The sequence below is a fragment of the Saimiri boliviensis genome, chromosome 5 (genome assembly GCF_048565385.1).
Source record: "Saimiri boliviensis isolate mSaiBol1 chromosome 5, mSaiBol1.pri, whole genome shotgun sequence".
Taxonomy (NCBI): domain Eukaryota; kingdom Metazoa; phylum Chordata; class Mammalia; order Primates; family Cebidae; genus Saimiri; species Saimiri boliviensis.
The window spans coordinates 49,176,630-49,202,763 of record NC_133453.1 but is presented as its reverse complement, the minus strand read 5'-3'; the positions used below and the strand labels follow the sequence as shown (position 1 = coordinate 49,202,763).

At 39.3% G+C, this 26,134-nt stretch overlaps 1 protein-coding gene across 10 annotated transcripts in view; it reads left to right on the top strand.

Moving 5' to 3' along the window:
• Window positions 1-26,134, top strand: part of MYO1B (myosin IB) — a 188,189-nt gene that overhangs the window by 149,759 nt on the left and 12,296 nt on the right. For 4 of the 10 annotated variants that reach the window (XM_074399339.1, XM_039469886.2, XM_074399338.1 and 1 more), the window contains exons 17-27: window positions 653-879; window positions 4,238-4,438; window positions 6,143-6,236; window positions 7,115-7,264; window positions 11,365-11,433; window positions 13,126-13,212; window positions 13,492-13,578; window positions 15,403-15,489; window positions 21,186-21,260; window positions 22,687-22,821; window positions 24,678-24,784. In XM_074399339.1, coding sequence (XP_074255440.1) covers window positions 653-879; window positions 4,238-4,438; window positions 6,143-6,236; window positions 7,115-7,264; window positions 11,365-11,433; window positions 13,126-13,212; window positions 13,492-13,578; window positions 15,403-15,489; window positions 21,186-21,260; window positions 22,687-22,821; window positions 24,678-24,784 — 1,319 coding nt within the window. The remainder of the gene's footprint in view (window positions 1-652; window positions 880-4,237; window positions 4,439-6,142; window positions 6,237-7,114; window positions 7,265-11,364; window positions 11,434-13,125; window positions 13,213-13,491; window positions 13,579-15,402; window positions 15,490-21,185; window positions 21,261-22,686; window positions 22,822-24,677; window positions 24,785-26,134) is intronic. The other 6 variants (XM_074399342.1, XM_074399340.1, XM_074399343.1 and 3 more) reach the window with 3 other exon arrangements.

Genomic DNA, 26,134 nt, shown 5'->3' with positions numbered 1-26,134 from the left:
AATATATAAAGACAATGCCAAAAACAATCATAATTGGTTGATCTTTCGAATCCTGAAAGATCACTGATGAGAGCTAATACTTTCGTTTTCATAAAATTGCAAACTTCAAAGGGAAAAAATTCTTGATTATATGTTCGTAAAAATTAAGCATGTAATATCTGAATTATCTTTAATTTCAAAAAGTTAGAACTTGGCTCTTTATTTTTTTTATTAGCTTATATTATTAATAGATAGTTTCTGATCAGTTTTTCTGCTGCTTCAGGATATCTATGAAAATGTTGTTTCTATTTTGCCCTGTCTACTTTTAAACAGACTGGAATTGGCATATGAGAACTAAAAAATAAAAGTAAAACTTCAAAATATGTTCAAACCCCTAAAAAAATCCAAAATCCTTTGAAAAATGTTATGATAACATTTTTGGAGTTTATTCTTGCAAATCTTGTATGGTAATAGAATTTATTTTGATCTCGTCTGTGATTTAGACAGATGGAATTTAAACTTGGAGGCGAACTTAGTATTGAGAGTGTGACTAACAGGTCAGGGATTTTTTGATGGTGAAGGAAGAGGCTGCAGTATAGTCTTGGAGTATTTTTAATAGTTTGACATTATAACATGCCATGTGCCCGTCATTGAGTTCCATGTGCTCTTGTAGGTGCTGTATCAGGTGGAGGGATTTGTTGACAAAAACAATGACCTTCTCTATCGAGACCTGTCACAAGCCATGTGGAAGGCCAGCCACACCCTCATCAAGTCTTTGTTCCCTGAAGGGAATCCCGCCAAGATCAACCTGAAAAGGCCTCCTACAGCAGGCTCACAGTTCAAGGCATCCGTGGCCACTCTGATGAAAAACCTACAGACCAAGAACCCAAACTATATTAGGTATTCCTGGCACGTAAAACTTGCAGTCGAAATGTGAGAGTACCCCGGAGGATTATCATTTTTCCCTTTGCTTCAATCTGAGTGTAGCCCAAGCAGAGGGCAACTAAAGCACCTACAGATTACATAATAGCGCATCTGGGATTGGCTTAAAAAATGCTCCACTCTTCTTTCCCCTAAAATAAGAAAGTAAAAAAGTAAAGTGTTGTGGAGAAGGTAATAGATAATGAAGTGCAGTGGTTGACACCTAGGGGTTTTCAACTTCCTGTATGTTTGTTATTCTATTTTTAATGACAAGAAACAAAATGTAAGTGTTTTTTCTGGTCAGTGTTTTGCAGAAAACTCTTTTTGGCTTCATTTGAGTTTCTTGTCATACTATCTTAGAGCACAGCATTGAAGCAAGTGGCTTTAGTTACAGCTCTAGCACTTCATGCACGTTATTCTTCCTGTGAAAGGTGTAGGCCTGGAGAAGGATTCCTAAAGCAACCTGAATTTTTTCAAGGCAGTAGAAAGAACTTTTTTTTTTTTTTGAGACTGAGTCTCGCTCTGTCGCCCAGACTGGAGTGCAATGGCACGATCCGCAACCTCCGTCTCCCGGGTTCAAGCAATTCTCCTGCCTCAGCCTCCTGAGTAGCTGGGATCACGGGCATGCACCACCATGCCCAGCTAATTTTTGTATTTTTAGTAGAGATGGGGTTTCACCATGTTGGTTAGGCTCGGTCTTGAACTCCTGACCTAGTGATTCACCCGCCTCAGCCTCCCATAGTGCTGGAATTACAGGCATGAGCCACCATACCTGGCCAGAAAGAACTTCTTAAAAGGGGCCAGGCACGGTAGCTCATGCCTGTAATCCCAACGCTTTGGGAGGCCAAGGAGGATGAAATCACCGCAGGTCAAGAATTTGAGAATAGCCTGACTACACATGGCAAAATCCCATTTTTACAAAAAGTACAAAAATTAGCCGGGCCTGTAATCCCAGCTACGTGGGAGGCTGAGGCAGGAGAGTTGCCTGGACTCAGAAGGCAGAGGTTGCAGTGAGCCAAGGTCACACCACTGCACTCCAGCCTGGGCAACAAAGCAAGACTTTGTCTCAAAAAAAAAAGGCCTCTGGGAGTTTCTCTTTTTCTTAGACATAACTATCTCTAGATTCGGTAAAGACCGACTGGCATTGTGGGTTACTATGTGTGTATTTGTTGAACTAGATGACAAAAGGTATGTGTCTGGTGGGTCAGATTTCATGGAGCACAGCCACACCCACAAATACTTTCTGTAGTTGTCTTTGAAAATCAGTTATCAGGAAACTAAAGTGAAGAACATTTTTGTGTTTAGTTTGTGTGCCTGATATTTGCAGAAATGTAAGTAGACAAAACCCTCTGCTTTGATTGCAGTCAGATTAGAACGTATATTGGAGAGGATCCTAGTTTCAAATAAGAAAAAAAAACCAAGAAACTTTCTGTGATGAGTTACTTTTGTTATTCTCAATTGAATGATTTTTTTTTTTTTGCATCTTGACTATATTGTATTGAGTTATCATTTATGTGAATTGATATGCACAGATCTGAAGTGAACAGTTCAATTTTTTTTTTAACCATTATATATACTTTAGTAACCACCACACAGGTTAAGATGTAAAACATTTTCATTCCCCTCCCTTTTTTATTTTTACAGCTTTTTTTTTGGTGGGGGGGAGATGGAGTCTCACTCTGTTGCTCAGGCTGTAGTGCAGTGGCCCGATCTTGGCTCACTGCAACCCCCACCTCCCAGGTTCAAACAATTCCCCTGCCACAGACTCCCAAGTAGCTGGGATTACAGGCATGCACCACCATGCCCAGCTAATTCTTTTGTATTTTCAGTAGAGACAGAGTTTCACCATGCTGGCCAGGCTGGTCTTGAATTCCTGACGTTGTGATCTGCCTGCCTCTGCCTCCCAAAGTGCTGGGCTTACAGGCAGGAGCCACTGTGCCTGGCCTATTTTTACAGCTTTCCTCAGAAATCTTAATAAACGCCAAGGTTGTGAATATATTATCATATATTTTCTTCTAGAAGTTTTGTAGTTTCAGATTTTATATTTAGATCCATTTTCCCCCCATGTAGATATCCTGTTGCACTAAAACCACATTGAAAAGAAAGCAATCTCCTTTTCTCATTGATTTGCTTTGGTTCCTTTATTGATAATCAGTTGACTGTATATGTAGGGACTGAATTTACTAGGCTGTTCCATTTATCTATTTGTCCATCTTTAAGCCAAAAAGTTGACATTATTTTTATAAGTGGTAAAAGAAAAAGTGTAGTAGCATCAATGCCAGACTAGCTAAGATGTAGTTGTCCACTCAAGTATGTAATTTCGCAGTTGTAGTTAGGCAGCAATAACTGTGAATGTTTAAGTATTAGGACACAGGGATTGCGGCAGTATGATTAAAGCTAATAATGATTTAAGCAATATTGACATTGATTTCTTAAGTAACTTCTAAGTATGAGGACTCCAAAGCTGACAGGGCAGTTCTTTCTATTTTGTGGCTCTGCCATTTCCTGGGTGTGTTCCTTGTCTGCATGGTCAAAGACGGCTGTCAATATTTGCAGCCAGCAGTAGTCTGGAAGAGACCGAGGGGAGAGCCCGTCCCTTCTTGTATGAACACTGACTCGAGGGGGCAGACGTTACTTACTACTTCCCCTCTGATCCTATTGGCCAGAAGTTGCTCACCTGGCCACACCTATTTGCAAAGGAGGCTGGGAAATAAAGTTTTTCCCTGGGGAGCAAAGCACCCTGTTAAGAAAGGAGCACAGGTATAGGGAGGCAACAGTGTTTTTTTATCTTTTTATCAAGGTATGATACACATACGGTAAAGTACATGGATCTTAACTGTACAGCTTCCTGAACTTTTACAGATGTATGTACTTGTGTTACCCCATCCAGACCAAGTGATAGAACATTCTCATCAGCCCACAAGGTTCCCTGTGTCTCTTGTGTCGATCCCCCACTACTACCTCTCACCAGAGGTAATAGCAGCACTGATTTTTAACCATGGATTAGTTTTGCTTGAACTTGATAAAAATAGAATCATAACTACAGCATGTACTCTTGTGCTGGACTTCTTTCACTCAATGAAATGTCAGTGATACTCATCCACGTCATTGCATTTATTAGTTTGTTCTTTTTAAAATTACTGAGCCTGCAGTGTTGTATTTATCTTTAGGTTGTTGTAAAATGATTTGAAATAATTTCAAAAGTAATTATTAGGTTTCTTAAGAATAACAAGTAATTGTTTTGCTATGTAACAGTTATATATAATACTTTGTAAAAACATAGAAAATTTTATCCATTAAAAGCAGTTTATAACCTAAAATCTTTATAATCTTTAAGGTGTATCAAACCGAATGATAAAAAAGCAGCACACATCTTCAACGAGGCTCTCGTGTGTCATCAGATCAGGTATCTGGGTCTTTTGGAGAACGTCCGAGTGCGGAGGGCAGGCTATGCCTTCAGGCAGGCCTATGAGCCTTGCCTGGAAAGATACAAAATGCTTTGTAAACAGACATGGCCACATTGGAAAGGACCAGCCAGGTAAGAAATTTAGTGACCATATTTAATAGTGAATATTTTAAGTATTCAAAAAATAGTTTTTTTCACATGCCGTTAGGTAAAAGAGAATTCTCTAAAAAACTGAGTGTAACCTCTGTTTTGGACCACCTTCTGTTGGGATACCATTTTGTGCTAAGGTCAAAACAGGACTTACCAAATACACATTTGAGACTTGTATATCTATAATACTAATTTTTAGAATATGCCTAAGGTAGGTTCATAGGATGTGATTTGTAATTGATACATTTATATTTGTGTAGAATCATAGAAGAGTAGAATTAGAGGCAGGTTGGATTACCACTTGTCGTTTCTCCCATGAGGCCCCAGAGAGAATCAGTGGGTGGGTGAAGGTCCCTCTCTTTGCCTAGATCTGTACCAGTTGATAAATAGATGATAGGAGCAGGTAGAATTCACAATGTCAGCATTATTGCTAGGAAAGCTGTATTAGAGAATGTAGCTTGGACCTGGAGCCATACAGCTTTCAACTGGTCTGTCTTGAATTGCATTTACTCATCCAGTCCCAGACAGAGTGCTGAACACTGCAGGCCCAGTGGTGTATCCCCACGTCCTGCGAGCGCTCCACAGGCAGAGAGAACTGTGTACTGATGGGCGGCTGCTGCAGGAGGGAAATCAAGCCTTGCTTGTGCAGTGACCTTCCTTATGCTCTCACCCAACAGAGAGGCTGCTCCTTTGCAGGCTGGAGAAGTTTGCCCCTAATACTGCGGAAGGGCTGACATGCCTGTTTCATGGGCCTAGGCAGGAAATGGGCGATTTTCATTTAACTTTTCTGATATTGCCTACACATTCTCAGTGCACCTGGCCTTTCACAGGAACATCAACACTCTTAGGACACTTACTTTGTATTATAAGAAGATCTAGAAACTCCAGATGTATGGTGTGATCTCTGATGCCTAATTTAATACCCTAATTTAATGTAGGATTTGGGTACTGTTCCCATTGCTAATTTCCAGGGTATTATGGTAAACAGGTACCATAATACAGAAAATGTATTCACTCCTTGCCTGGCATCTAGTCCACAGGTGGGTGGGGTGAGGTTTAGTTCTAAAGACTGATGTTGAAACCCGGGTCCAGAATGGAGAGGTCAGAGGCAAGTCCAGTTCCTGCTCCTGCTGGGTGAGGCCCACGTTCTTAGCATCCGGTTGGTCTGGGACTGTGTCTTGGGCTCTGCTTGCATTCTCAGGGGCAGAAACAATCAGGAATCAACTGAGTGAGTTCAATATAGATCTGAGTTTCTTGCACACCCTTCTGACCCACGTTGGTACTTCATTAGAGGTATATTTGATACAAGTATTGCCTCTACTAATGAAATCAAGAATTGGTTTTAATACCACATGTCCTAGAATACATAGTTCTGAACCCAAATTTACTTCTTCAATGTTTATTGGTTTTGGTTTAATTTATGGAAAATTCTTTGATAGAAGGATGATAACTGAAAGAGCAATTACACTCGGAAATGAGGCTGTGTTTTATACGATTGAGAACCTGATCTCCTGATATCTCATGATATAAGATAAAACTTTTAACTCAGAAAACTCATTGTTCCTATACAACAATCTTGCATGGTCTTCACATGTACCCCAAAACCTAAAATGCAATTTTAAAAAAATTAAAAAATTAAAAAAAAAAAAAAAAGAAAACTCATTGTTTTTATTTTTATTTTTTTAGGTCTGGTGTGGAGGTCCTATTTAACGAATTAGAGATTCCTGTGGAAGAATACTCCTTTGGTAGATCAAAGATATTCATCCGAAACCCAAGAACAGTATGTATCCAAAATCTTTACACTCTCAACTTAAGCTGGAATCACATAGGAAAGTTCTTAAAAGATGTTTAACTTTATAACATTACATGAGACGCTACCATGAATGCCACAAAACGTTTCTGTGTTTATCTACAAATAACGAAGAGGCAAGGACCTATGAGGGGTAGTGGAAGAATGCATATTTTTTATGAACCATCTAAGTCTTTGATCTGACAGGTTGTACAACACTTAAGAAATCACAAAGACACTGTTACTACAACAGTACAACCTCATCATTCATAGCAACTGCAGGTAAATGTAGTCTGTATTTGTAATACCTGAATTATACGTTAATTTTTAAAACTACAGCCTCTACTATTGAAAGGTACAGGAAAGCACTAAAATTAAAAATTTTTTTAAGTAAAAAAAAAATACTTATAGCATTCTACCTCATAGAGCCCCAAGGAAATCTTTTTGTCAGTGAATAGATGAATGCGAAGTATAATGAGTGTAGCAGGTGATTGGTAATTTGGAAATGTTGAGATTTTGGAAAGTACTTAATTCATTTAAGAGAGAGTTTTCCAGCATCCGCCTCCCATTAGTAATTTGCATCCTCATAGACAGTGTAAAGGTAAACTTAAGCTCAATTCAGCCCCTCTCTGCTTAGTCATAAATTCTGAATCACTGGAATAAAAATTTTAAGTCTTTCGTGAATTCATCAAAATAATCTTCGCATGGACCATTATCCATATCATATATAATTAATATAGTTATTCAGTTCTTTTTTCCAACATGATTGACTCCACCACCATGGTATTTTGTCTTCTGAAAATTCCTTTCCTGTATGCTGTGAGGTTTCAGCGGATTTTTGATAAAGTCCATCTATCGCTTCTTACTAGTTATTCAAATTGGAAGACCTGAGGAAGCAACGCCTGGAAGACTTGGCCACTCTCATTCAGAAGATTTACCGCGGGTGGAAATGCCGCACACACTTCCTGCTAATGAAGAAAAGCCAAATTGTGATTGCTGCCTGGTTCAGGAGATTCGCGGTAAGAGTCTCAGTCATTTAAAATCAGTAATGACAATGCTAATTTGCCAGCATTTGTTATGTACTTAACTATGTGTGTTATTTTTACATATTTAATTCTCCCAACCACCTCATGCTCTTAATGATTCTTTTTTTTTTTAAGATGAGAAAACTGAGACACTAAGCTGTTATATAATTTGCCCACAGTCACATATAAGTCACCGAGCTGGGCAATACTGTCTTGAATCCAAGACAGTATTGGAGCTCAAGTTCAGTAGACTACACTGCCTTTCACTGATCTAGCTGTATTTGGTTGGAAATACATTTTTAATTTGGTCATCAGATTGGAAGAGACAATGTCATTTAAGTTTTTGATTTGGTTGGGCCAGTTTTTCAATATAATTGGCTATTCTTTATTTATTGTAGCAGCTTTGAATGTGGCTTTAATTCCAGAAAGCTAATGCCATGTTTTTGTAGATTTCTGGTTTTGGTTAAAGGATTACATTCTCTTTTGTCCTTAGGTATCTGGCTCTATTAATTATAGGGAAAGATTCAATAATAAATTATGATTACCTAATTAATATGAAGTTTATTTTTGGCATTTCCTTCCTCACTTGATTGTAGAGGCTTTGTTGAAGGCATACCACAGGTTTGAGAGAAGCTTGAAGGTTTGCCTCAAGGCTAATTGGAACTTGGGCTGTGTCCTCACAAAATGAATTAAATTTGCACTCACATCTCCTTTATTATATTCTTCCTCTTTTTCAGCCATAAAGAGGCTTTGCTATAGGGTTGTATATAATTAAGACATAATTACACTGACCTATTCTCACATGATACATTTTAGTTTATTATTTCCACGTTTTAGGAATTAATGAGGTACTTAAGTGATTAAGCTAAAGAAAATCAGCTTGAGAGTATCTTTACAATGGCTCATGCTAGTTAAGATTATAACTAGCAGTATAAGTCTTTTCTTTTTTCTTTTTTTGAGACTGAGTCTTGCTCTGTCACCCAGGCTGGAGTGCAGAGGCGTGATCTCAGTTAACTGCAACCTCCACCTCCCAGGTTCAAGGAATTCCTTGCCTCAGCCTCCTCAATAGGTGGGATTACGGGCACTCACCATCTGGCTAATTTTTGTAATTTTAGTAGAGACAGGGTTTCAGCATCTTGGCCAGGCTGTTCTTAAACTCCTGACCTCACGATCCACCCGCCTTGACCTCCCAAAGTGCTGGAATTACAGACGTGAGCCACTGTGCCCGGCCAGTATTCTAAGTCTTAAAATATGAATCTGCCCAGCTATATGAATGATACAGTCATTCACATGCATTCTGCAAAGGCACTTTGGACTGTTGGCACCAAGCTGGTGGCCGTGGAGTCTCCTTTGTACACCTAGTAGCACTCCTTAACTCTGCTGCAGATTTATAATGCTCTATTTTCTGTTTGCCTGAAAAAGGACCAACAAGTAAACAATCCTCAAGGAGCCCTTTTTTATAATTTCTTGTTTTAAGGTCATTAAGAAAATCTAAGTTTACAGGTGTGCTGGATTCATCTGTCTTGAATTCTGCAAATGTTTTTGAAACATGTTAACAAGGTGGACAAAACAACCGAATTCCTGACTTCCTAAAGTTTTTATCTAGTGAAAGACAATATGCATTTAGGCAAACAAATAATCAGAACAATAGTAGATGTTTGCAAGTGCTAGGAAGGAAATAGAAAACTGAAATAAAGAATAATGGGGAAGCGGGATGTGACCTAAGGTGGAGTGGCTAAGGAGAAACTTCTGAGCGGGGCCATTTGATCAGAAGGATGAGAAAGAACAGGCAATGCAAAGAGCTAGGAAGAGCAAGTATTGTTTGTACCTTCTCTCCGAATATAAAGCTTTTATGTCAGCAGATTTTAAAAAGTCACTATGTATGATTAGTTCATGATGTCAGGAGTTATGAGTGATATTAGTTTGTCGAATGAAAACTGATAATAGACCCAATTTTAGAGAAAGTGTTAACTTTTCTCTAGTATGTCTCTTTCAAAATTTGAACTAAATACCTCAAGCAGTTCACTACGTGTTACTCAAGCCAGTGATTAAATTCATTATTTTCCCTCAACCAGATAACTCAAAGATTTCTTTAAAAGATGCTCCTTTTGGCTGGGCGCAGTAGCTCACGTCTGTAATCCCAGCACTTTGGGAGGATGAGGCCGGCAGATCACGAGGTCAAGAGATCGAGACCATCCTGGCCAACATGGTGAAACCCCATCTCTACTAAAAAATACAAAAATTAGCTGGGCATGGTGGTGCATGCCTGTAGTCCCAGCTACTTGGAAAGCTGAGGCAGGAGAATCACTTGAACCCAGAAGGTGGAGGTTGCAGTGAGCTGAGATCATGCCACTGCACTCCAGCCTGGCAACAGAGCAAGACTCCATCTCAAAAAAAGATGCTCCTTTTTAGTTGCTGGTTACTTTTAAGTTATTCCACATTCTGTGATATTTCATGTTTCTTAGAGATTAATTTTCAAGTGAGATATAGCTATTTTCAAGACATTTAGTAACTAAAAATGAAAACACAGAGGTACCAAATGGATGTCAGAGTGATGGTCAGATATCGTAGCTGTAGCTTGTTCATACATCTGTGGACTATTACTCTGGAAGGAATCCTAGAGATTTTCCAGCCCCTTATTTAACAGCTGAGGAAACTGAGGCCCAGAGGTGAGTGGCTTGCCTGATGTCCCAAGGTCCTCTTGGATTTTCTCCTTGGCATCCTTTTTTATTCTACTGCTCATCTATTGATAACATCCCCCATTACTTCTGATCTTCCAAGACATAGCCTCAAATCCTGAGAAGGCATCTCTCCCACCTCAGGGAATTGGGGCTGAGCCATCTAGCACTTATAACTGGAAGGATTCACAGCGTGACTTTCGTTCTTTGAAATGCTATGAATTTTCATCAGAGATGCCCATGTTTCAGTGTATATTCCAAAGTAAATACAATAAGATCTCATTTTTCTTTTCTTTTCTTTTTTCTTCTTTTTTTGAGACAGAGTCTTGCTCTGTCACCAGGCTGGAGTGCAGTGGCACGATCTTGGCTCACTGCAACCTCCGCCTCGTAGGTTCAAGCAATTCTCCTGCCTCAGCCTCCCAAATAGCTGGGACTACAGGCACATGCCACCACGCCCGGCTGATTTTTGTATTTTTAGAAGACACAGGATTTCACCATGTTGTCCAGATTGGTCTCAATCTTCTGATCCCGTGATCCGCCCGCTTTGGCCTCCCAAAGTGCTGGGATTACACGCGTGAGCCACTGCACCTGGCCCAAGAGCCCACTTTTCTAGGGAGTATTCCAGCAGCCTCCACTCAGAGGCATCAGCCCTAGAACTAAGAAAGGCCTCTGAGCATTCAGCATGTTGAGCCAGAGCTGGAAGCCTCACTGGGTCGTCTTTGACCTTCCCCATCTGGAAGTAACCTTTGCCGTCTCTGAGCCTGCCTCTTGTGCTCTCTGTGCTATATCTCTCCCAGGGTACTGTTTATTCTTTATCCTGTTGACCTGTGTCCACTTCAAGTCCTTTGGGGCAGGGATAGAGTCAGATGCACATTTATATTCTCATGGTTCTATTAAAAGGCTTTATGCACAGTAGAGGCTCAATATATAAATATTTAGTTGATTGATAACAGTTTACTTAAATTTTTAGCGGATTTTCCAGTTTGAGGCAGAGTAAAAGTAGTAAACCTAAAAGAAACTAGGGAGGTTTAGAGGTGGGTCCAATAAGTAGCATGGTGAGAAATGACACCAGGAGGAGAAGACACTCAAAAGCAGATGCAGAACTCAGTGGGTTTCATTCAGTCTGCCATGTGTGGAACCCTGTATTATAACTGCAGGAGACAAAGAACATAATGATAATAATGGTGGGTCCTGAGTCATTTAGGAATTATTTTATTTAGCATCCTTAAAGCATACTTTGGATTAGCTGTAATATTATTGGATTGTTTGATGTTTTGGTTTCTTGATGTATTGGTTTCCAGAAGGAGTATGGATAATTAAGAGTCAGACAAAATGAGTAAATACCCTTTCTCAATCCTTGTATACACTAGAGATAGGCAAGTACAACTGCTAATATCTTCCCCTTTTATCCTACAGCAACAAAAGAGGTACCAGCAGACAAAGAGTTCCGCCTTGGTAATTCAGTCTTATATCCGGGGTTGGAAGGTGAGTTTAAAAGAAGTATAATTTATTTATTTGGAATTTTCTGGTTTTTCACAAAGGATAATGTCTTTAGGCTTACCCTGCAGGGGAGGGCTCCTCTGTCTCCTGCCTTGCCTGTAAACAGTCAGAAGGAAAGAATAAATATTATGGGCCAAATGGGGACCCTGGTGACCATGTCTTAGCCACTTCCTTCTAACCAGCTTTCTTTTTAAGAGTTTTGTTTTCTAAGCAGGATGTCCTTGAAATAATAACGTACGTGATTTCAATATCCCTTTGCCTCAGGTTTTCGAGAAAAGCTGTAGTACAGAAGGCTGTCCCACAGCCTTCATACTCAGAACCCCTAGCCCAATGACTTCCATAACTCTCTAGTAACCATCTTGCAGGCTACCCATCATGATTGGAAGATCCTGAGATCTGGCCAGGAATAGTGGTAGGGACACGGGGAGCCGTCACAGTGGACAGCCTGGGTCTCGGTCTTTCCTGCCAAGACTTGGTCCAAGGGTCAATGAACTACAGGCCACAGGCCAAAACTCGCCTGCTGCCTGTTCTCATACAACCTGCAAGCTAAAAATGGTTTTTATATTTTTAAACCATTGGTTTTTAAAAAAAAAAAAAGCAAAGGAAGCTGATTTCATGACATATGAAAATTATATGGAATACAAATTTCAGTGTATGTAAATAAAGTTTTATTGGAACATAGCTACATTTATTTATTTCACAGATTGTCTGGCTGCTCTAGCACTACATTGGTATAGAGTCAACTAGTAGTGATAAACTGTGTAACCTGCAGAGCCAAAGGCAGTTACCATCTGGCACTTTACAGAAAAAGTTTACTGATCCCTAATCTAGATCAATGATAACTTCAGAACCTGTTCTGACCACTGTCCTTTGAGGAGATTTCATGGTATAGTCTGGATCCAGAGGGGTAGTGCCCAGGCCTGGAGCCCATTCAGAGGGTAGAGCCTGGCCCCGAGTCCCACAGCATTGACTAAACTTGCCCAAGCCCTCAGCAACCTAAGGGCTTAAGAGTTGTCCTACAGCAAATGCCAAAACACAAATCTGAACATGCAGAATGAGTGAAACTGATACCTGCTGGTTCTTCCTTGACCTCATGACTGGGCCCTGTGGCCCAGTTTGCACGCTAGAGACCCTATAGGAAAGACCCGAAGTCCGCCTCCAAACCACATGTCCTCCTGGACCCCATAAACTCGGTTTTCAGCAACTAACGGAAAGAAGCCACTTGTTTGGGATCAGTGAGATCATTTTGGTTTTGCAATTTAAAAAATCTCTTCAATAAAAAGGACAGCTACAGTTACATTCCAGGCAATAATAATGAAGGAGATGCAGCAGCCTTTAGAGAATCATTGGAATCCTCTGGCCACCTTCTGAGAACAGTTTCATCCCACAGATGTGTGTCAGCCTGTGATGCTGTAGTCAGATTTTTCCCATTGCGTATCAGGGCATGGGAGGCTGCTGTCCCAATCAAGTGGAAGCTACACTCTCAGGCTTAATGATGTCTTCATTGTCCACCTTTTCATAGTCAAGTTTTGGGCTAGTCATCTTCACCTTTTCTTTAACCTGTTGATTTTTCACAACAGAATGGGTGTTAGGACGATCATCTCTTTAGGCGTGTTTTCCAAGTCACTATCAATTTTTTTTTTAACGTTCTCTCTTTTGGATGATTCTGCCCCTTAGGCTCGAAAAATCCTGCGGGAACTGAAGCATCAAAAGCGCTGTAAGGAAGCAGTCACAACCATTGCTGCATATTGGCATGGGACCCAGGTAGGCCAGAGACCCCAAGGAAGGTGGTGGGTCAGCAGTAACGTCCCGTAGAACCGTGAACCCTCGGCTTCAGGGGCAGAAAATGTTTCACTGGCTTAAGCTACTGAGCACATGTTTGCCTCTTGCTCTTTCCAACATTTTGGTGTGGGGTGGTGGCACATGCTTTTGCGTTTACCGTTTGGTGGTAACTAGTGTCTCTCTTTTTCTTTCTTCATTGAAAACCAGCAGTAACCTTTCTGCCTTAAACTTTTCTGTAACTCCTTTTCAAATGCCTCACAGGCGCGAAGGGAACTGAGACGGCTGAAGGAGGAGGCTAGGAATAAACATGCTATTGCAGTTATTTGGGCTTACTGGCTTGGATCTAAGGTACTTGATGCACACATCACAACACTCCATCCTGGAATTCTGCAATAATCAGTCCTTATCTTTAGCCTATTAGGGGATGAATGACTACAGTTAATAATGGCTCACACTGGTGCATGCCCTAGCAGCCAGATTTAACACACCTGGAAACATTAGTTCAGTAGTGCGCTTAGGAAGCTTAGGCATGCATAGGCCATGCGCTTAGAAAGCATAGGCCAAAACTAATTGCTTACTAAAAAGGCACGAGTGTAATTGCTCTTTAAGAAACAAAAAAAGCTCTTAAATAACATGCATGTTTAGGGTTGTTCCCCCCCCACCACCACCACTGATGGATGCTAGCAGTGTTTTAAAGGTTTTCTGGAGGGGTTGCGCATGTTGGGAATGTTCAGGTTTGGGCTTCAATCAGTCTTCTGCAACATGTTGACAATGGAAATGCCTCTAACATATGCTTTAAAAATTAATTTATGAATGAAATTTTTTTTTTAGTTTCACTGTGGCAGCTATTGATTATTATACGAAATATATTACATGTGCAAAAAATTATCATCTGTGATTTAACAGAAATCATGTTCATGCAAAGCTAGCTGTAATTGCCACTGAAGAATCCCAGGAATTTCAGCATCAGCTGTTTGTTTTCAGAAACAAAGGCCTCCTGAAATGCTCTCCCTAATCCCCAGGCATAGTCGTGGGCTCTGTGAACATTTCACATACCCCAAGGGACAAGATTTTTAGATGTTTTTGTTACTTAGAAAATCAAAGGTCATCTTTGCTAAAAATGTGTATTCCAGTTAGAAACACAAACATCAACAGCGTCCTGTGTTTTGAAGTCCACCTTGTCAACATTGTAAGCCTATCTTGTGAGAAAAATGAGACAAGTCGACATCTGCCTGCATAAAGAGCTTAATTTGCCAAAAACGAACCAAGGTTGTTCATTGGTGCTTTTCCTGAAAATCTGTGAAGAACAAACTTGCTCCTCTAGTCAACTGAGGGAAATGTAGCAGAAGCAAAAGGACTCCTAGATGGGTCTTGCTAGGATTGCCCCATCCAGTGAGTTCATTTCCCAGTCTCAATACTGTAATGTCTTGAACAATTAGTGCCTGTTTATATCCTTTAGAATAACGTGCCTAAGATTTTTGTTTTTCCTTCAGAGTAATTTTTAAACCTATAAGTTTAAAAATTGCTTTAGTCTTCAGTATATTTCACTTCCGGGGCCTTAGCTAAAATTGAATTTTTATACATGCTACTTTTCATTTTTTGACTGGAAGGAATTTTTGAGTTTCGTTAGTTCGGGTTTTTGTTTGCACTTCAGAGAAATAACCTTTTTTTTTTCCCGCCCAGTTTTCCAAATGACTGTTCACAAGAGTTGTCTTTTTATCCATCCAAAGGGATGAACTCAGACAGGAGTGCATGGCTTCTTCATCCCAATGTGCTGTCAGCAAAGAGGAGTCTAATGGAGCCATTAGGGCTGTTACTCAGTTTGAAGGCTTTCGTTGATATGGGAGTACAAGTGTGTGGAGAAGGCAGCACAGAGAGAAAGAGTACAAGGGAGAAAAAAGGAAAAGAATGAAAGTAAGGGGTGGGAGATGATTACCCTGGGAACCAAACAGATTGCCTTCGTCTGCAACAGAATCTCAGTGCACTGAAAATAAAAGTGCTGCACCAGCCTGACACCAATTCTTTGGGTTTAAGTTATTATGCACTGTTTCTCTATCATTCTGAAATCTTTATTCATAAATTGGCTCTTCTGTTTGGTGGGGTATCTTTTTCTGATCATGTGTGCTGTCTGCATTGGGCTGTCTCTTTTATTTACTATCTAAAACATTCTAGGCTCGAAGGGAATTGAAACGCTTGAAGGAGGAGGCTAGGCGTAAGCATGCAGTTGCTGTCATTTGGGCTTACTGGCTTGGACTGAAGGTACTTTCTCAACCACTTGTTTCTGTCCAGGGTGAACTTCATAAAGCCTAGCACCTACTAACCCTGAGAAAACGATTGATTATGCTTGCTGATGGTCTGCACAGTCTTGTAGAATGCCATCTTGCTCAATTTTGTTTCTTTTTCAGAAGCAACCTGTACACTAATATTTTTTTCTGGTTTTGTGATTTCTATTTCTTTAAATAAGTTTAAAGTGATAGCAATATGTCATGTTTTATTCAAGATACTATGTTATCAAAGTTCTAGTTTGTTATCTTTATGAGTGTAAAGTTGTTTTTTTTAAATCCATGAGACACGATTACAGTAGTTGAGCGAAAAGCTGCCCTGCATCCACAGTGACCAGCCTAGGCATACCAGGCTTTTGTTTTCCTGTTTGTGCCAATTCTGCTCCAATAATGGCTGCCTGGAGTAGAGCTTTCTTCGGAGCGACCATCATTCTAATTGTTTAGTGTAGAAACCAAAGGTTCTTGCATCACTAAGCTTACAGATTTTGATGAATGAGATCAGAGATTCAGAGGTCAGTGGATCATTCAGGTAAAAGAGGAGCTCAGATTCAAATACCTCGTGACTATGGCAGGGTTTATTTCGAGTGGTGCTTCCTACAGTAGCTGTGTACAGAAATACACATAAGAAAGTAACTCCAAGCTCTGAAACACCTTTAGAATATTTTTCAAGCCATGTAAGGATCTGATCTTCCTAATTCAATAATTAATCACCATGGGAAGCCATTCATTTTGCCTTTTTGGGATAATTAGGCCCCTTTCTGACACTATTCCTTATTGTTGTTTTTATATTAGTCCTATGACATTTACTGTTGCTCTAAATATTTGAATATTATCTGAGAAATTAACTCTAAATCTGAACAACCATTAGAAACATCCCTGCAGCCTGCTTTGAACAATCTGCATTTTTTTCTATAAACTTTCAGCCTAAAAACTTTAGTAAATTATCCTTTTGGATTATACTGAGTATTTTTTTTACCAAGTAATATTTGAAGTAATTGAGAAGTAACTTAAATATGAATTTTAACAGATGTTCTGTTTGAAGAACTCTGAACAAGCTCTATAATCAGTTTTTTTAAGTCAAACAAAACTGAACATTTTCCCATTTAATTCACATCTTCTAATTTGCATTCTAATTTTCATAAAAGGAAGGAAAATTAACGTTGAATCAGGATTTTGCTCCCTCAAATGATTTCCGTCAGTAATATGTTTATCTTCAGTTTTCTGGGTTTAACTGCATATGTTTTCAAAATATTTTTGCATTAAGAGTGTGCACTTGCAAACTGCAAAGCAAATTCAGTTTGTAGGGGAATATTATTTTAGCAGAAGTAACTTGGCATACTCTAGACATAAATTTTTTTCCCTTCAGTCTCTAACAAGACGAAAGTACTTTACTATATTACCAGTATTGTTATGTGAAGTAAGATCGAACTTACTTGAAGTCCAAGAGTGTAATCATTTTGTACGTTTTCGTCCTCAAAGAGAATTATGTTAATATGAGCGATAGTTTTGCCCTCTCAAATGATTGACTTTTCTTGTGGAAATAATTACAAAGTGCAGTGGGCCTTTTTAAGACTCCCATTTCCCCAAGGGGCACCATTGTATATGTCAGCATGTTGTCACCAGGCTTTCAGGGTCTCTAGTTGTATTTTGGAAGAAATGACATGCCCTGTGGAATACCAGAATGCATGTAGCAATTAGTTCAGTTATAATGAGGCTCAGCTAAAAACAGTAGGACTTCAGGTATATTTTTAAGGATATATTCTTGTGTAACTTCACTTTAAACTTGCCTGCTCTCCTATGCTATTATAATTTCAGGAGCCAGTTAATAGGTAACATTTTTCTTCTTCTTGTCCCTTCTCCCCTTATAAGTTTGAGATTAGAAATGTTTGTGGATCTGACGACTCCATGGCTAAATGACAAATGATAATCAGTAACTAGAATATGAAAACAGGCATACCTCAGATACATTGCAGGCTCAGTTCCAGATATCTGCGATAAAGTGAATATCACAATAAAGCGAATCGCACAAGTGTTTTGTTTTCCAGTGCATATAAAAATTATGTTTACACTGTCTGTGCTGTAGTCTATTAAGAATCTCATAGCATTGTGTCTAAAAAGCCAAAGTACATACTTTACAAATACTTTATTGCTAAAAAATGCTGACCATCATCTGAGCATTCAGCAAGTTGTAATATTTTTGCTGATGGAGGGTCTTGTCTTGTTTTGTCTTGATGTCAATGGCTGCTGACTGATGAGGGTGGTAGCTGCTGAAGGTTGTGGTGACTATGGCAATTTCCTAAAATAAGTCAACAACGAAGTTTGCCACATAGATTGACTTCCTTTCATGAAAGATTTGTGTATAGCATATGTTGCCATTTGATAGCATTTTACCCAGAGTAGAACTTCTTTCAAAATAGGAATCAATCTTCTCAAACCTTGCCACTGGCTTTGTCAACTAAGCTTAAAGAATATTGTCATTTCAACAGTGTTCACAGCATCTTCATTAGGAACAGATTCCATCTCAGGAAACTACTTTCTTTGCTCATCCATAAGAAGCAACTCCCCATTCATTTACATTTTATTTTGAGATGGCAGCAATTCAGTCCCATCTTCAGGCTTCACTTCTAATTCTACTTCTCTTACCATATCTGCCACATCTGCAATTACTTTCTCCACTGAAGTTTCAAGCCCCCTCCAAGTCATCCATGAGAGTTGTAATCAACTTCTTCCAAACTTATGTTAATGTGGCTGTTGTAACCTCCTCCTATGAATCACAAGTGTTCTGAATGGCATCCAGAATGAAGGCTCTTTTCTGGAAGGTTTTTAATGTACTTTGCCCAGATCCACCAGAGGAATATGGCAGGTATAGGCTTACAAAATGTATTTCATAATAAGATTGGAAATTACTCCTTGATCCGTGAGCCGCAGAATGGATGTTGGTGTTAGCAGGCATGAAAACATTAATCTCCTTGTATATCTCATCAGAGTTCTTGGGTGACCAGGTGCCTTGTCGGTGTGCACTAATGGAAAGTTATCTCTTCTCTGAGCAGTAGGTCTCAATATGAGGCTTAAGGTAGTCAATAAACCATGCTGTAAGCAGATGTGCTATCATCCAGGCTTTGTTGTTCCATATGTGGAGCACACAGAGTAGATTTAGCATAATTCTTAAGCTGTAGGATTTTTATAATGGTAAGTGAGCATTAGCTCCAACTTAAAGTTAGCAGTTGTATTATCCTTTAACAAGAGAATCAGCCTGTCCTTTGAAGCCAGACATTAGCTTCTCCTCTCTAGCTATGAAAGTCTAGATGGCATCTTCTTCCAATAGAAGGCTGTTTTGTCTACACTGGAAATCTGTTGTTGAGTGGAGCCACATTCATCGATGATCCTAGCTAGATCTGGATAACTTTCTGCAGCTTCTGTATCAGCACTTGCTGCATCTTTCTTTAACCCTCATGAACCAACCTCTCCTAGCTTTAAACTTTTCTTCTGCAACTTCCTTACCTCTCTCAGCCTTCGTAGAATTGAAGAGAGTTAGGGCATTGCTCTGGTTTAGGCCTTGGCTTAGAGGAATGTTCTGGCTGGTTTGATCTTCTATCCAGATCACTAAAATTTTCTCCTTATCAGCAATGAGACTGTTTCGTTTTCTTATCATTCGTGTGTTCACTGGAATAGCACTTTTAATTTCCTTCAAGAATGTTTCCTTTGTATTCACAACTTAGCTAACTGTTTGGCACAGGGGCCTAGCTTTTGGCCAGCCTCAGCTTTTGACATGCCTTCCTCACTAAGCGTAATCATGTCTAGCTTTCGATTTAAAGTGAGAAGTGTGTGACCCTTCCTTTCACTTGAACACTAAGAAGCTATTGTAGGGTTATTTCTTTCTTTTCTTTTCTTTTCTTTTCTTTTCTTTTCCTTTCTTTTCCTTTCTTTTCCTTTCTTTTCCTTTCTTTTCTTTTCTTTTCTTTTCTTTCTTTTTCTTTCTTTCTTTCTTTCATGGGGTTTCACCATGATGGCCAGGCTGGTCTTGGACTTCTGGCCTCAGGTGATCCAGCCACCCCGGCCTCCCAAACTGCTAGGATTACAGGTGTGAGCCACCGTGCCCAGCCAATTAATTTCTATATTGCTGTGTCTTAGGGAAGAAGGGAGTCCCAAGAAGAGGGAGAGAGATGGGAGAATGGCCAGTGGGTGGAGCAGTCAGAATACACACATGCTTCTTATTAAGTTCCCCATCTTACAGATAGAATAATAATGAAAAAGTTTGAAATATTGTAGGAATTCTTAAAATGTAACACAGAGACAAAGAATGAGCACATGCTGTTGGAAAAATGGTGCCATGAGCTTGTTTGATGCAGGGTTGCCACAAACCTTCAATTCGTAATAACGCAATGTCTGCAAAGTGCATTAAAATGAGGTATGCCTGTAAAAGGAAAACTGCCTATATGATATATGTTACAGTTTTAAACGTTAATAATCTTTAGATGTAGAGAATGGGTCTGGTGCTCAAATGCTCAGAGGGACCAGGTTGGCCACACAGATGAGGAAAGCAGCAGATGGGAGGTAGATCAGGAGCAAAGGGGACTCGTGTAGTTTGAAGCATGCATGTCTCATCTAAAGGCAACAGCAGCTACTTTGGTCTCCGTGGCCCTTATTATATAGGAATAGGCATCACTGTTGCTAGATCTTAGACAATTTTAAGAGAAATCTGCAGTCTGAATTATTATATTAAGCTCTTCACTTAAAAATATGCATATAAAACATTTATCTCTAAACTGAATTTGGTTAGTAGATTACTAGCTTACATCCTCTAATGTAGAAATATTTTGAACATGTGCAGTTAAACCCAGAAAACTAGAGAGAAAGTAAAAAAGATAGGTAATGTCTGGATTATTCAGAGAGGCTAATATTTTGCTCAATTCTAACTCTCCCATTTATGGTAATAAATACTTAATACATTTTTTCCTCAATTTCAAAATTTATATCATTCATTTATTTGTTATGCAAACACTCTAGTTACTGTTATTTGTTAAACATTAGTATATGAAGCAAATATGACAATTTAGCAAGAAAAAATGTGTCAACTAAAACTCTAATATGATGTTTTAAGTGCTCTGATAGCATTAAGTTTGGTGGGAATAGAGATGGTAGAGAAAAATTAATGCAATGAAATGGAAGATAATGGTAGTTTAAAAGCTTCTTTTTAAGTTCTTATTTTTAGCAATATTCTGTTCTCAGTATGTAGAACTTACTAAAGCCTTATCTTTTATGCAAGGCTTTTGGAAACAGATACAGTTCTTCAGATTTTTTTTTTTCTTTTTGCCTTTTACAAAACAATCTGAAGGGAACATTATTTTATACATTTTTTTAATGTATGTTAATTTGGATGAGTTTGCAGCTGTGCCTGTAAAATGTTTCTTGTCAAGTCATCAGATTCTTCAGAAACCACTAAGAGGATTTAAAATATCAGTTCTTTCTGGTTTTATCATTTTATGTCTCTCAATTTCTATCTCTCTGACTTAAGATCCACTGTGTGAATGTGCTTCAATTATTTTACTAAATCCAGAAAGGACACTTACAAATTGGCTTCTTTCACACTTTTTCATTTTTAATAGAGGTGTGTCATTATGGGCCTGCACCAGCCACACATTAACCACTGTAACCTGCATCTTCTTTTTAAAGGTACGTAGAGAATACAGGAAATTCTTCAGAGCCAATGCTGGAAAGAAAATCTATGAGTTTACACTTCAGAGAATTGTAAGTTGACACATTATGTCTGTGGCTAATTAGCATTATGGAATTACCCACTTAATATCACCAACTCCATAAAATGTGCCTTTTCCTAAATGACAAAAGTGACTTTTAAGATAATGATTAAATCATAGCTGTGACACTGAGAGTAATCTTTTAAAAATCATCTTCCCCAAAATTTAGGTAGATTGTGTCAGAGAGAGTTGTTAGTGGTTCGTATACGATCAATACAGTGTTTGCCGTATTTGACAGAGAGAACTTGTTGGGGAAAGTGGGTCCAAGAAAGCCAGGGCCTTACTCTGTGAAACTGCCATGAGCTGTGGCAGGGCAAGGCTAGCAAGAAGTGAGTGGGGAGGGGGGTGACAGAGAGCCAGGCTGTGCAGCTCTACCGGCACGGACTCTGGAGTTCTCCATTTTTCAGTGAGGTTATTTGTAGTGCTCAGCAGACTGCAAACTCTGGAGCCAGCCTCCACTGCCGCTTAGAGACTTCTGACTTGAGCAAATTCTAACTTCTGTGACCCTTATTTTCTCATCTGTAAAATGGGGATAATAGTGACACTAGCCTCACAGAGTTGTTGTGAAGATTAAAATAAAGTAACGATAAGTGCAGGACCAGGCACATATTACATACTCTAGAGCAACCCTGTCCAGTGGATCTTTCTGCAGTGTTGGAAACATCCTATAACTTTGAGGTGCAATAGAGTAGCCAGCTACTAGCCTCATGTGGTTATTAACCATGTGAAGTGTAACTAGTGTCATTGAAGAACTAGATTTTTTTTAATTTAAATTACTTATAATGTAAACATACATAGCCTGTGTGACTGACTAGTGGCTGCATTTTAGACAATATCTATAGAGCAGGCTGGTATTACTGTTAATTTGAGTGTTAGCATTAGTATTCTTCTTTTCTCCTAGCATTAGTATTCTTCTTTTCTCCTAACCATTTGGTGGAAGTCATATTTCCCCAACCAGTATGAAAGAGTGGAATAAGGCCAGGCGCGGTGGCTCACGCCTGTAATCCCAGCACTTTGCGAGGCCGAGGCGGGTGGATCACAAGGTCAAGAGATTGAGACCATCCTGGTCAACATGGTGAAACCCCGTCTCTACTAAAAATATAAAAAAATTAGCTGGGCATGGTGGCGCGTGCCTGTAATCCCAGCTACTCAGGAGGCTGAGGCAGGAGAATTGCCTGAACCCAGGAGGCGGAGGTTGCGGTGAGCCAGGATCACGCCATGGCACTCCAGCCTGGGTAACAAGAGCGAAACTCCGTCTCAAAAAAAAAAAAAAATAAAGAAAGAGTGGAATAGAGACTTTCCAGATGAGTTACATTTTATAAATTCCACTATTGGTTTATTTGATCATGATGTATATAAAACAGTGTCTTTTGTGGTATATTTTTCTCATCTAGTATTTTCTGTCAAACCCAACACAGGTGCAAAAATACTTCTTGGAAATGAAAAATAAGATGCCTTCCTTATCTCCAATAGACAAGAATTGGCCCTCAAGACCTTACTTATTCTTGGATCCTACTCATAAGGAGCTAAAAAGGATTTTCCACTTGTGGAGGGTAAAAAATGTCATGTTACATCTTTTAGAGACTTTCTTATTTATTTTGAGTGTTTTACATAAAATCAAAACTGTAACACGTTCTTCCTTTGCCTCCAAGAGGATTACTTGAGGACTTTATGGTGATTTTCCCCCATGCACTGTATTGAGTTGCTATGAGAGCTCCTGCTGCAGCTCAGGCAATCCCCGTCAGTGCCTCTCGGCCGGTGCTGGAACGGGGAGCACAGGACTGCATTTTCTTTCCATTCCAGGTTCCAGCCGCTCTCAAGTAGTTCAGGTTTTTGTTCATTTGTTTCTCTCTTTGTCTAAAGGAACACTACGGGACAGAGAAGTCATAAACACCTTCAGGCAACATAATTAAATACTGCAAATTAAAGAGTTTATCAGATGTACAGAACACATAATCAGATAATACATGTGAACACACACACTTTGATGAACTTCGGGAAAAAAGGCTTTTCCCCATTCCTAAACATAGTAACACATCCTCTATCTAAATTACAGGGAAGCTGGAAATCTGTTTTATATTGCCTTTTATTTTTAGCTTTCTTGTTTTATATGAGAACATGGCTTGTAATTTAGATGTTGCCCAGCATGGAGCATATGGGGTGCTTGTATAGATGCTGAGCTTATTTCGATAACCTAGTCAGTTGTTATGTGAAATATCAAATATATGCAGTTACCAGATGTAATAAAATCATTAGATGGAAGGGCTTGTGTTTAGTAAATGAATGCTCAGTAGATACATCCTCCAGGAAACTCTCCTGCTCGACAGGGCGGGCTTGTTCTTTATCAGAATCATATATGTATAGAGTGACATTATGGCTGACTAGCTTGCTGAGTGGTACCATACAACATAAGGAACTGGATTCTGAGTTTTGTTTTCCAGCAAATTTGGTGAAATTCATGAGCCTCTTAATTGCTTGTCTCTTTTTTTGAGTCTAACCCAGAAACTCTTTTCAAAAATAATGACGGGCAGCTCCCAGTGCCATGGATCTGCACGACCTCTGCCCTCCCCCGGCTCTGAGATCTCACCTTTCCCTCCATTGGATTGGAGGTGGGAGATGAGGGCTGTTTATTCCTAAAGGGAGCCTTTCTATTGAAAGGGTCAGCAGCAGTGCTAACATTTCTTCATGCCATTATTTCAGTAGCAGTTGACCCCACCTGTAACTGAATTTCTAGGATGCGCATCTTAAAAACCGGCTGCTCCCTGGCCATCATCTCCTTTCATTGCAGCCTCAGAGTCAGAGTGAAAGGGGATATCTCAGGTCCCTTGTCTCTATTATAAAATGGTAGTGGGGGGATTTGGAGCAGTGGTTTTCAAACTGTAGGTCATAGCATATTTGTGGGTCATGAAATCAATTTAGTAGATTTCTAACAGCGTTTTTCAGTGAAAGACAATAGAATAGAAAATAGCAGAGTATAACAGAAAGGATCGAGTATTGTTTTGTGACGCTTCTGTGTCAATTTTCTGTGTGTGTGGAAATGTGCTTAGTAGACTGTGATGCAGAGTATTTGTACTGTCTCTCTAGAAGAGTGACAACCTCAGGACTAGAGGATTTCCAAGGACTGACAGAGTAGGAGGAAATATTACTTGCAGGGCCTATGCCCACTAGGCCCTGGTGTGTTTTGAAGAAGCGTCCCGGGTTCTGCAATACATATAATAGTCTTTCTGACATTTTCCAAGACAGACTTTTTAAAACCCACAAGGGAAACTGTTTTTGGCCTTTTTAGTGAATGTTCTGTGTACTTTCTCCCTTACTCTTGTTGCTGTTAAATTGTCTTAGCATGTTTAAGAATGAGTAATGATTTATTTATATAAATGATGTTTTGTTTCTTTCTTCTCATATCTCATAGTGTAAAAAATACAGAGACCAGTTTACAGACCAGCAGAAACTTATTTATGAAGAGAAACTAGAAGCCAGTGAACTCTTCAAAGACAAGAAGGCTTTATACCCATCTAGGTATTATGGCTTTACTTTACCCTTAAAATTCAGGATTTTAAGCATTTCTCAAGTATATTTGTATGCCTTTTCAAGTAATGTTTGATTTCATTCGTAGATGAGCGATTTTTAATTCTGTGAATCATTTGATAATCAGCTTGATATAAACACATTTGCGCCATGGCTTCTGTGGTGCCGTTTAATGAAACGAAGTTACAGTTGTTGGTTTCACTCCGTTAGCATTAGCTCAAACACGTTACTAAATAAGTAGAAGTCATTTAACATAAAAAGTATATAGGCTGTTAAGATAAGCTTGCATTGTAAATTCCTGTTCCTTTTCCATAGTTTTCAAAGGCTGGCCAAATTTCTGTTGGCAGTGTACTTTAATCACCATCACTACCATAACGAACAAGGTCAGAAACTGATTTCTAAGGTAAATGAGAGCGCGAGCCAGGGTAGTGCTTTTTGAGTGTAGCTTGAGCACTGGTCCGTGGTGCCCTTGGGCTACTAACTCAACGGACACAACTTCCGTGGCCTGTACTGCAAGTTCAGCTCCTTTATTGTAGACACCACGGACTCAGAAGAAGAAGGAACACTGATTCCAAGTTTAGCAAGTGAAGTCCTTGGTAAAAACTATTTATCCGAATAGCCTGACATCTCCCACGTTAATCATTTCCCCCCAGCAATCTTATCCCATTTTCATCTGGTGTTTATAAAAAAGTAGATTGTACAATTTCAAGCCAAATCTATAACAACTTTAAGCTTCTCCCAAAGAATGGCCTAGAAAGAATGTATTATATGATGGGTATATTCACATTTATCACATAAGTGATGTTTATATTCTCTATGACTTTATATGCATTTGAAATATCTTTCTTTTAAAGGATTAAATGAATATACATTGCCAGACTCACTGGGTTTAAATATTTTAAATTGTACGACTTCCTTGGTTGGCTGATGTGGCTAGTTGAGATGACATATACTCTCTTAAGTCAAACACAGTGTCTAAATCCAAAGTTATCCAAAGTGCCTGTTATATAAAGCATATTCAGACAGGAGAATTTGTCTAGATGCTTGCTTCAGCAACTAATTTTATTCAGCTTTTTTAAAACACATTTCTAAATTAGAGAGTAGCCTTCTTAATGAACATTCCCTGTGGATGACTCTTCAGAAACTGCAGGCTGGAAGATGCATCTTATAATTTAAAACACATTTGAATAGGAACCAAAAAAGTTAACTTCAAGCTAAGTCCTTGTTGGGTAGTCTTACCAGTTTTCAGGGACAGTGGCACACTATCTCACCCCACAGCAGTGAGAGAGGTGGAATAATTTAGCTTCCCACCACCCTGGGAAGTGGCAGCTCTTACGGGAG